The 12,796-nt window shown below is 36.4% G+C and overlaps 1 protein-coding gene across 3 annotated transcripts in view; it reads right to left on the reverse strand.

Annotated features, from left to right (window-relative positions):
* ppp2r2aa (protein phosphatase 2, regulatory subunit B, alpha a) overlaps positions 1-8,011 on the reverse strand; it is a gene marked incomplete at its 5' end in the record, with an annotated part of 49,106 nt that extends 41,095 nt beyond the window's left edge. For 2 of the 3 annotated variants that reach the window (XR_013817362.1, XM_079827839.1), the window contains 3 exons: positions 3,699-3,796; positions 7,357-7,428; positions 7,753-8,011. Coding sequence is in view for 2 of the 3 variants with exons in the window: in XM_079827839.1 (XP_079683965.1) it covers positions 3,699-3,796; positions 7,357-7,428; positions 7,753-7,759 (177 nt within the window). Of the gene's footprint in view, positions 1-3,698; positions 3,797-7,356; positions 7,478-7,752 lie in introns of those variants that run through there. The other variant, XM_079827838.1, reaches the window with a different exon arrangement.
* Positions 8,012-12,796: the final 4,785 nt, after the last annotated feature.

Genomic DNA, 12,796 nt, shown 5'->3' on the forward strand with positions numbered 1-12,796 from the left:
CATTAGTTAATGCACTGTGAACTAACATGAACAAACCATGAACAGCTGTATTTATATTAATTAACGTTAACAAAGATGAACAAATACAGCAACAAATGTACTGCTCATGGTTAGTTCATGTTAGTTAATACATTAACTAATGTTAACTAATGACCATTATTCTAAAGTGTTACCCAAAACACAATTTATTTACAAATTATTATTGAATTATTTACAAATTCACAGTAAAACCTAAGCCACCTAACCTAACTACAACAAGCCTAATATAACTCTAAATAACAGCTACAGTAATAACAACAGTCGTCTGTATTCTTGCTCTGCTACAAACCAGGGGCCTGTTTCAGAAAGGAGGTTCAACCAACTCTGAGTTTAAACCTGAACTCTGAGTTGACTTACTCTGAGATGGGAAACTCTGAGTTTTGGGTTTCAGAACAGCTGAATTGAGGGAGTTCAATCAACTCTGAGTAGACTGACTCTGAGTTAAGCTCATGCACTCCAACTATGAAAAGCCACGATCAATGGAGCTCCGAAATTACGATTCACCATGGCAACAGCACCCAACAAAAATATGTTTGCATACTTCCGGGTCAATACACAAGTTTAATTCTTAATTAATTTTAATTAAGTTTAATTTTCATGGTATACAAAAGGCAAACAAAGAATGTGGCAGCAGCTAAAAAAAAAAAAAAAAAAAAACATAATTCAATCAGGAAAAGCTTTAAGCATAAAATGTTCATGGGTGTAGGTTTAATGACATTACAAACATTTTACATATTAAATAAATATCATTCAGTGTCCAATGTGCAGCAGCTTTTCTCACATAGACCCTTTTCACAGACTGTGATGACGTGTTTTAATGGTCATCAATATCGTAAATCCTCCAAAGTTTTGTGTATTTTTTTTTTTTTTTGATGTATGTACATTTATAACACTAATACTTTGTATTATATTACTTTTGCATCAAATTACAAAAATCAAGTTACCGCTGCTGTGAGAGTGTTTCTAATACAGCGTCTATGGGAGTGATGGTGAAAATTAACATCTTTCTCTCTTTTCACTTCAGTTATCAATCTTACTTTAATTTTTCCATCTTTTTGAAAGTTGTGAAATCACTATTGTGAGTTTTTCTTTTGCTATCTGAGCAAATGGAGACACAAAAATATATATGTAATGTATTCTCTCATTCACCGCTATAAGAGTTAACCCAACTATGACGACTTCAGCTTCGGAAACCCAGAAATGTGAAAAGGGTCTATGCTCTTTCACATAATGAAATGTTCTCTGATCACACCTGTTACATTTATTAATCAGGGGAATGACATTAAACAGTTTACTTCTACTCAGGCCAGCCAAACTCCAGCACCACTGACAGATGAAGAGGAGATGGAGGAAGAATATTAACACCCAACAGGAAAAAGAATAAAGTATTTGTGGAAATAAAGATGACTATAAAAAAATGTAAATAAATGTATTTAGCAGCTGTGGTGGTGGTTATGGCATATATCTCGTACTACCATCTGGCAGCATCCTTCCATTCCATACAATAATCCGTTTTAAGAAAGTGTGATGATGGGTATATGAGTGTCATAAATGCATCCAACCACTGGAAATCCTAAAGGAAATTCGAATTATTAGGATACTTCTAGAGGATTATCAAGTGAACGTCAGGATCCTTCCTGTATAAAAGGACATGCCATTTTTGTCACTTTGACAGTGTCCTCATGATGAAAATATGAGCAATGAATGTTCCTGCAAAGAATGCTTTTCTTACTTTGTATTTTTGTCAAGTGGCAGATAATTTAGTAAACTTTGCTTACTTTAGATTTAGATTAAATTTATAATTTTTTTTATATTTATACTTGAAATACAACCAAAATACTAAGTAAGAAAAGCATTTGTGGCGTTTGAATGAATGAATAAAGTATTTAAACACAGCTGGTGCTTTAAAAAGGGGGAGGAGAACGAAAGAAACTCTGGGTTTACCAAAGAAAACCTGCTCCTGACCAGGTTAGGTTCGCAGAGTAAGTTACCCTGGTTACTGACTCTGAGTATAAGTTACCTCTCTTTCAGAAACGGGCTTGGCTTACCCTGCTTTCTCGGGTTTGACATACCTCCCATTCTGAAACAGAAAACCCAGAGTTTCCCTTATTTCAGGGTTAACCTACTCAGAGTTTTCACTTAACCTCCTTTCTGAAACGGGCCCCAGCTTCAGCTTCAGCTTTATTTTGAAATATGATCATATTCTCTGGCTAAATATTTTAGAACGCATCGCATTAATGTTTCCATGGCGACGCGTCATGTTTCTCACATGACACACAGCAGCCGCAATAGCGCTGACAGCTCAGCTGTATCGGCTTTATTTCACTTTTTCTTTTTATTCAAAATATCTTACTAGAGTAATTTTACTATAATATACTATAGCATTTTTTCATATATACTTTTTCAATATCTTAACTGTGTCACAAACTATCTGATGTTCAAATGTGTGAGTGAATGTGTGTTAGTTGATCTATAAAGCGCAATGGGCGGCGCCATGTTAGTTTGCGCCTCAGAATCGGATCTGTCGGATTTACAACACTTGAGTTCATTCTCGTCTCACGAAATACATGAAAGTAAGTGACCAGTGAACTGGAAGAAGAATAGAGTAAACTATATAGTTACTATATAATGTGCATTTATCTGATGTGAATAAAACACGTAACGTTAGTCAAATTCTAACCGTCTGAAAGGATTGTCATAACCGCTTTCATAGACATCAGTGTGTGTTTTTTGCTAGTACTTATGAGCATTTAAATGTCTGAAACCTGAAATAAACATGATGTGGTTGAAAACACTGAATAGTTGTCATGAGATGTGGTTGAAAACACTGAATAGTTGTCATGAGATGTGGTTGAAAACACTGAATAGTTGTCATGAGTTGTGGTTGAAAACACTGAATAGTTGTCATGAGATGTGGTTGAAAACACTGAATAGTTGTCATGTGGTTGAAAACACTGAATAGTTGTCATGTGGTTGAAAACACTGAATAGTTGTCATGAGATGTGGTTGAAAACACTGAATAGTTGTCATGAGATGTGGTTGAAAACACTGAATAGTTGTCATGAGATGTGGTTGAAAACACTGAATAGTTGTCATGAGTTGTGGTTGAAAACACTGAATAGTTGTCATGAGATGTGGTTGAAAACACTGAATAGTTGTCATGAGTTGTGGTTGAAAACACTGAATAGTTGTCATGAGATGTGGTTGAAAACACTGAATAGTTGTCATGAGATGTGGTTGAAAACACTGAATAGTTGTCATGAGTTGTGGTTGAAAACACTGAATAGTTGTCATGAGATGTGGTTGAAAACACTGAATAGTTGTCATGAGATGTGGTTGAAAACACTGAATAGTTGTCATGAGATGTGGTTGAAAACACTGAATAGTTGTCATGAGATGTGGTTGAAAACACTGAATAGTTGTCATGAGTTGTGATTGAAAACACTGAATAGTTGTCATGAGTTGTGATGTGACGAGCGCTGAGCGTTTGTCTCTGGCTCAGCCAAAGCGTGAAAGCACGTTTGAAGTTTGGCACCGAAATGTGGAACCGAAATCTGCGTTCTGATTGGGTCCGGTACATACCGGTTATATTAGTAGCGGTCCCATATTGGCACTGGGTTTCGGTACCCAACCCTAACCGTGCTGGGCTCTAATCTCACCTCTTGCTCTTGCTGGAAGATCACTATTCTTCCACCCCGGTCTCCTGTGGCCAAAAGCTCCCCGGAATGATTGAACTCCACCGCAGAGATGATGTCAGCTGCAACACACACACACACACACACACACAATAATGAATAATTGAAGAGAACAACTATGAGACCATATTGTTTCGCTGAATGTTTCTGAGAATATAAGTGACTCTTGTATTTGTGAGTGTGTGGGCGGGCACATTCAGAGCCTGGCATTAAAAGCATCTCGGGCATCTGCACACACAGTGCCATCCACCCCCCCCCCCCATCCCTGCCTTCCCTATGAATAACACTCTCTCTCTCCGTCTGTCTGTCTGTCTGTCTCTCTCTCCGTCTGTCTGTCTGTCTATCTGTCTTTCTCTCATTATTGTGACGGGCACTAGTGGTGCTGGGCTGTGCCATGTTCTGACTCAACCCAGAGAACAAATCCTTTATGTTTACAACACAAACACAATTTAACCTCGTATATATAAATATCTGTAAACATAACGAAACATATTTTGACATGAACAGTCCGGAGTCAGAACTGAAACCTTTCTAAAAGAGCTTTTAAAGTTTTATATGACGTCAACTAAAGCGCTCTATATACCCTATTCATTAACAACATGTATTCTTATTTCTGTGCCATAGTTATTATATAGATTAATAATAGATAGTTAGCTAATCTGTGTGATTTGTATATGTGCATTTCTGAAATGCATAACATGTACAAATCAATTTAAATTGTAATGTAGATGCATTTTCTGTGAAACGATATGTATCGTGAAAAGCGCTATACAAACAAATTTGAATTGAATTGAATTTCAGAATAAAATAACTTGATAAATATCTCTCTTTCTCTCTCTGTATAAATGTCATATTACATTTAATTTTAAATGCCTTTCCCCTAAATATTCTATGGACATAAATCACATTTTTCTGGCGATAAGCGCGATATTGGTCCCCGTGTTTCCATGACCATAAGAATGTCCTCATAATGCAAAATGTATAAATTCATAAACGTCAGCACCAAAGACGGCAAAAGATAAAGAAAAATAATAATAATAACTTCCAAACAATACTCCATATTTGTTAACTAGGATAATATCCAGCATCGGTTACAGAAACGATCCTGAAAAGATAAAAGAAGCTTTGCAGATCCTGATAAACGGCTGCAGAACATCATTCTCAGAGATTTGACATTTCTGTTACTTTAAAAATTATTTGATAAATATCGCACTCAAAAGGGCACTTTGTAGCTGTAGAATATTGGGCAAATTATCGCGTTAACGCAGGCGATACATTTTTTTATTTAAAAAATATTTAACGTAATTAACGCAGCTTCGTTTTTATACACATTTTTGCCCAGCGTTACATTATATGATCTCGCTCTTATTCATGTTAATGCGGTTAAACCATCTAAAGCATGACAAGACACAAGAGAACACACTGGGTGTCTGAGTCCTGTCTGTGTGTGTGTGTGTGTGTGTGTGTGTGTGTGTGTGTGTGTATGTGTGTGTGTGTGTGTGAGTTTGTGTGTCTGTGTGAGTGTGTGTGTGTCTGTCTGTCCTGTCTGTGTGTCAGTGTCCTGTGTGTGTGTGTGTGTGTGTGTGTATGTGTGAGTGTGTGTGTATGTGTGAGTTTGTGTGTCTGTGTGAGTGTGTGTGTCTGTCTGTCTTGTCTGTGTGTGTGTGTGTGTGTGTGTGTGTGTGTGTGTGTGTGTGTGTGTGTGTGTGTGTGTGTGTGTGTGCGTCTGTGTGTGTCTGTGTGTGTGTCTGTCTGTGTGTGCGTGTGTGTGTGTCTGCATGTGTGTGTGTGTGTCTGCATGTGCGTCTGCGTGTCTGTGTTTGTGTGTGTGTCTGCGCGTGTGTGTGTGTATGTCTACGTGTGTCTGCGTGTGTGTGTGTGTGTCTGCGTGTCTGTGTTTGTGTGTGTGTCTGCGCGTGTGTGTGTGTGTCTACGTGTGTGTGTGTGTCTACGTGTGTCTCTACGTGTGTGTGTGTGTGTGTGTGTGTCTGCGTGTGTGTCTGCGTGTGCGTCTGCGTGTCTGTGTTTGTGTGTGTCTACGTGTGTGTGTGTGTCTGCGTGTGTGTGTGTGTCTGCGTGCGTGTGTGTGTGTTTCTCAATCCGCTCCTAGTTGTGTCAGTCTCGTGCACACATCGAGTTCTCTTTCGCTCATGAACAAACAATAACAACAACACAGAGAATAGGCAGTTTTGTTGAGTATTCTCATATCCGGAGTCTTAAATGAGTTAAATAACGTCTTAAATGAACTTGAGGAGATGAGATGCTCGTCAGATCCGCCTCATGTTCGTCAGCGGCTGATCTTAAAGAGACAGTAGCACTGATGATGATGTCATTAATGTTCATCACAGAACAACGGGAACAGAGAAAAGTGTAGCTTTAATGATGATTAATCTATATTTCACTTATTATTTATGCAGTGAAAGGTGTTTGATAACTATTACATTTCTGTATATGTCTAACAGGGAAGACCACAGATAAATATAACCTTTATTATAATGGGTTTATGTAAAGATTGCTTTAAGTTCACTTAAATTAAAAGTTGTTTTTTTAAAGCCTAATAAATGTTGAGATTGGCATCTTTCAGTGATACTGTAATATAACATCATTAATGTTTCATAGAGACATCAGTGAAGCTGGCCTTCATTCATAAAAACATGACAATACAACACTTATTTAAAATATGCGGTCTTTAAACTGCTTCTACATTAATTTGGAGAGTAACTGAAATTTTGCGATGAAAACTTGCGATTAATTAAAGAAAAAATTAATTGATTCCCAGCACTATCTAATTTATATATATATACAATAATGCCACAATTATGTAATCGTTCAATAAAATATAAATCACAATTACAAAAAAAAAATCCACTATATTATTTTGTGTACTTAATATGTGTTTTTTCTTTCTTTCTACAGGTTATCTTAAGTTTTTCCGCCATTGTTTTTATTTTTAGTATAATATGTATATTTTTTACTTTTTTTTATTTAAAGAAACCAAACCAATGTATATTTGACTTTTGAGGCTTAATGCTATAGAATAATCGCAATTAATAATCGCAAGTACAATTTCAAGGGAATAATCGATAATTATGATTATTGTCATAATCGTGCAGCCCTAATATGTATATACACACATATATATACATACATATATATATATATATATATATATATATATATATATATATATATATATATATATATATATATATATACATACATATATATATATATATATAAATAAATGCCTTCCTCCCAGAAACTTAATAAATATTCCATGGACATAAATCATATTTTTTTAGTTTCCATGACCATAAGAATATTTGCATAATGCAAACTAAAATGTATAAATCCATAAACTTTAGGAGCAAAGACGCTAGTAAAAGTAAATAATAATAACTTTATCATGGTAACACTTTACAATATGGACCGAACTGCACTTCTACAACGTTTATTAATATTAATTTCAACATTTAATAATACATAATGCATGAACAGCTGGATTTGTATAGGCTAACATTAACGAATTTGAATAGGTACAGTATTGTTAGTTGATGTTATCTAATGAATCGTATCCTAGTGTACTAGAGATGATGTTTTATGTGATTATGGGATGTCTTACCTTCGGCTACATCATCATCCACGGCACCTTTGACCTGGGACAGACACCAGCGGCTCTGGCCGTCTCCATCTCCTGGAAGAGAAGACACATTCACACTGTATGTCCAGCAGGAAGACCACATTAAAAGAGCCCTAATCTGTGTCCACTCCAGCGGGAAGAACGAGCTCTGCTCCGGGGTTTAGATGGACTGAGTCCAGAACATCTGACCGAGAGGTGGGACAGTCTTTCTGCCTCAACGTGATTTGCCATTCAACACACAAACATTCAACCACGTCCAAACCCTGCTGACCACAGAATGGATCAGAACATCGACGGTACTCTTTAAGCGACACATAACATCACGCGACCGTGGGAATCATATTTTAATGAGGAGAAATGAAAGTTATTTAGATATACCGTCCATGCTGGGCTGGATCTGAAGCGGTCCTGGGCCTGTTTATTTGTCGATGTTGATCTCAACCGTCTTTTCCCTCAGACTCGGTTACCTCATACAGATATCGAGACACGACAATGTTTGTTTTCTTAACACAGTGCCGGAATACTGTTTGATTTCATAATTCCCTCCGTACAGAAGCGTGTTTAGCTCTTCTATCATTCCGCACACACGCGCTGGATGTGCGTGATCCGGTGACGTCACGACTCACGCAAGACGCCCGACAGCGACCTCGCGCGCTCACCATCCGAAACCTGATTTATTTATCTATTTTTTATTTATTTATTTATTTTTTACATATATTCAGCCGCGAGTAGCACATGGAAGAAGTGTTTTTAGGAATGGGAACGAAGAAACAATTATTTATCGCATCGGGATAGGACATACTACAGTAAATCACTCGATGATTAAATTAGGAAAACATAAAACGTGTCTTGTAATTATTGTGATCAGGTAGAAACAATTAGAGCAGTTTTAATCAAATGTAAAAATAATAATAATAATAATATGACGGAAAAAAGTGGGCGTTGAATCATTTAATATTCAAAAAGCCGTTTGAAAGAACATGCAGATGTACATATATATATATATATATATATATATATATATATATATATATATATATATATATATATATATATATATATATATATATATATATATATATATATATATATATATATATATATATATATATATATATATAAAGAAATAGGTTTAGACTGAAGAATTTCGTTTTTAAATGTATTTTAGCTGATGCTCCGCGCTCCAGTCCAGTTAGTGGCGGTAAAGCACCGGAAGTTGCTTTGTCAACCGCCATTAAAACATCATTAGAAGAAGAAGAATTTGTAGGCTGTGGAAGCTGGAGGAGCTGAACAGCGGGCTCATGGTCCTCTGGGGTGGGTGGGGCAGTTAATAAAAATAAATACATAAATAAATAATAATAATAATAAAAAAATACAGATACATCACCCATGTAAGTTAATAAGTTATACACTAGGTGGCGGTAATACTCCAAAGGAGTGAACGGCCATAACTAGAAGAAGACAAATAATAACAATAAGAAGAATTTGTAGGCAAAACGGAAGGTTTTAACATTATAGATGTTATAATTATAATAACGACACATAATAATAACAACAACAACCTTCGGGATTCATGTATTTAGTACTAATTTAGTATTCATGTGTGTAATTTATGATAGAAAAAAATCTTCAAGTGTTGTGATGATTGACCCAGATGTTATTTGACTTATAACGTCCATTGAAACACTTTAAATTATGAATTATATCGAGTTTGAGCTGAGGAGCTGTATTTGTGAGATAAACATTGGTAATTTATTAAGAAATATTACAGTTGGTTCTTAATTTTTCCATTCGCCATTGAATGTTTTCTCTAATTACATGTTTTCTTTCTTTTTATTTATTTAAAGCTACACTGTGTAACTTTTTTAGTCTATTCTTAGCTAAAAACACTTAGTTCTTTGAAAAATATATGTGCTCATTAATGTATATTTACTTCTTTCAAGTAATAAAGTATTCTCGTAAGTTTATAATATGCCATTGAAAATACATAAGGTAATGGGATCTAACGGTGGTCGCCATGTTGCCCCTCCATCTTGAAAGTACATTAGCCAAAGAGGGACATACCCGTAAATTCAAGCTTCGCCTTTTGCGTTTCACTCGATGGCACTGTACAAAATTCTCTGCCTCGCGCATGTGCGCGTCAACTTGTTCAGACTTGTCTGGTGCATGCGCAGAGAGTTTTCATCTCAGCAGCTCCAGAGTTATACAGAGTTTTCCTGGCTTGTTTATTCCTCAAAAGTCTGTTTTTCCTTGTGTGGTATTTCTGTGCGTTAATAACTCCGTAAGTAATAATAGTTATTGTCATTGTAACGTTAGATGTGTTTCAGAGTGTGTCATCGCGTAATTCAGTTGATGTCACCTCAGAAGTATTTTTGTGTCAACATACAATAGCGTAATGCTCACCTATTTGAATAATCATTCAGTTATTTTGTTATCAACAATGTTTATTCGTTTTTAGAAAATATTTGCTTGTAATGTATGTTGACGGAAATATGTATCAGGTCTGATCGGCATTTTAACAATTGTTATACAGAGCGCACTGCAGTGCTACCGTTAAAGCGCCGCACACACTTTTGTAACCGGACACCGCTTGTTAGCAGCGGCAGCTCCGCTCCTTTTAATGCAGCTGCATTTAGCACCTATATATGGTACAATAAGCTCTGGTTTACGGTTACATTATACAAATGTAACTTATAAGTATACTTATACAGTTCTTAACTGTGTATGTATATTTACCATCCTTATTTGTTCTCTCACAGAAACCACATTTATGTACATATCCACGCAAACCTGTTTATGCCTTGCAATTGGATGACTGAATAAACATTACTATCATCAAAGTTCACTCTGGATTAGCTGCAGTTCTTTCTAGCCGAATAATTAGGCCAGTTGAGTTCCAACCATCCCACTGCGCACAGAATATCCCACAGGCACCGTGTCGAATGTGGACGAGGTCGAACTGGAAGCCATATTAATCTTGGACTAATTCGGCCACCGTAGGAGTTGAAACGAAATCGGAATTGAGAAGAACAGAAACTAAAATTCACTGGATGGTCATATACCTTTTAACCGCTAGATGGGGGAAAATATCACACAGTGTAGCTTTAACAAGGACAATGCTCTCAAAAATAGTTACAATACAATTACTGCAACTGATGCGCAGGATATAGAGTTTATAGCTAATGCAAATTCTCAACTCCTGGTTGGGCTTTTCTAAATACATTATAAAACATATTCAGGCATGTATAAAACATTCACATTTCTACACACTCACTCACTCACGCAAAAACAAACAAAGAAATAATATTTAAAAGTGGTTACAGTTTTTGGTTTGTCTTTAGCCATAACTTAAGGAATATTTACTAGGGAATATTCACTCGTGTCTTTTGTAAAAATCGTTTATTTTTTATTTTTTTATTGCTTGAACAACAGTTACAGAACAGGAACAAACAAAACAAGACATTAATAATAATACTAATAATAATAATAAAAAAATAAATATAAAAAAGCCAGGTTTATGGATACAAGAAAGTTAAGAAAAACATAATAGACCCAACAAACAATAAAAGGCTTTGATATTTCACAAAATCTTAAATGTATTCCATAAATGAATGGTTTTAGCAGCTTTATTGTTTGTACTGTCCTTAAGAGAAATCATATCATTTTCTAATTCTTTCAATACCACAGAAAAAAAGTAGATTTTTTAGAGACATGGAGACAACGTGCATCTTTTGTAACACAGAAGAAGATTGTAATAATGTCACAATATTAATCTTTAATAATAATAATTATAATTATTTAATAATTTGTTACATTTATAAAGCGTTTTACATAGAAGGGGGGAATCTCCTCAACCTCCACCAATGTGCAGCTCCACCTGATGATGCGATGGCAGCCATTTTGTGCCAGAACGCCCACCACACACAGCAGCTGATTGGTGGAGAGGAGACGAGTGATGAAGCCAATCGTAAATGGGGATGATTAGGAGGCCATGATGGACAGGGGCCAATGGGCAAAAACTACTCTTTATCGAAGGATATCCTGGGATATGGCTGCTTTACTGTATTTTTTATCAGATAAATGTAGCCTTAGCATGCAGAATAGAAGACACTTCTTTTAAAAAATCTCACTGACTCTAAACTTGTTAATATATTAAATTAAATTTGCCAATAAGTCCGATTATAGTGTTCTTCCACACATCCAGTCATGCAGTTTTGACAGCAGTGAGAAAGACATGAGAAATCACAGTCTGGTTATCGATTTACCAATAATGCATTATTTTTTTGCAATAGTGCATTAACTGAAACTGTAGCTCTAAAACAAATTAGCATCTAGCTGTAAACGCAGAGAACTGAGTGTGTGTTTGAGGCATTTTTTGTATGGCATGGCCCATAAAGATTAATCTCTGCTATTAAACAGAACACATGGTGTCTGGATCTGGATCTGGATCCTCGGGTCTTTGAGCGACTGCAGTGATTTAGCCCAAAACTCAAGCTTTATGAGCCTTTGGATCTTCACTGCAATTCCCTTGATCCTAATTAGCGCAAGTATGCGATGATTTCAAACAAAGGCCACTTTCACTGTGTAAGTGTGTGTGTGTGTGTGTACTGCATATTTGTGACTGCTTTTTTAAGAAAAGCATTCATTTCATATGGCTATTGTTGTCACATGACCTCATGTTTAATTCAGTGCATTTCAATCATGAAGGGAGCATTTATGAGGATATGAATGCCGTCATGATGTCTTTCGGTTGAATACCGGACTTATGGCTCATCTCATCTGTGTATTTCTCAACACTATTCTCAAAGTCACTCCAAATATACACTCTAAAATATGCTGGGTTAAAAACAACCCAAGTTGGCTTGAAAATGGACTAACCCAGCGATTGGGTTGTTTTAACCCAGTGATTGGGTTGTTTTAACCCAGCGATTGGGTTGTTTTAACCCAGCGAATGTGTTGTGTTAACTCAGCGATTGGGTTGTTTAACCCAGCGATTGGGTTGTGTTAACCCAGCGATTGAGTTGTTTTAACCCAGCGAATGGGTTGTTTAAACCCAGCGATTGGGTTGTTTTAACCTAGTGAATGGGTTGTTTTAACCCAGCGATTGGGTTGTGTTAACCCAGCGATTGAGTTGTTTTAACCCAGCGAATGGGTTGTTTTAACCCAGCGATTGGGTTGTTTTAACCCAGGGATTGGGTTGTGTTAACCCAGCGAATGGGTTGTTTTAACCCAGCGATTGGGTTGTTTTAACCCAGGGATTGGGTTGTGTTAACCCAGCGAATGGGTTGTTTTAACCCAGCGATTGGGTTGTGTTAACCCAGCGATTGAGTTGTTTTAACCCAGCGAATGGGTTGTTTTAACCCAGCGATTGGGTTGTTTTAACCCAGGGATTGGGTTGTGTTAACCCAGCGAATGGGTTGTT

Source organism: Gobio gobio, assembly GCF_949357685.1.
Source record: "Gobio gobio genome assembly, chromosome: 10".
Lineage (NCBI taxonomy): Eukaryota > Metazoa > Chordata > Actinopteri > Cypriniformes > Gobionidae > Gobio > Gobio gobio.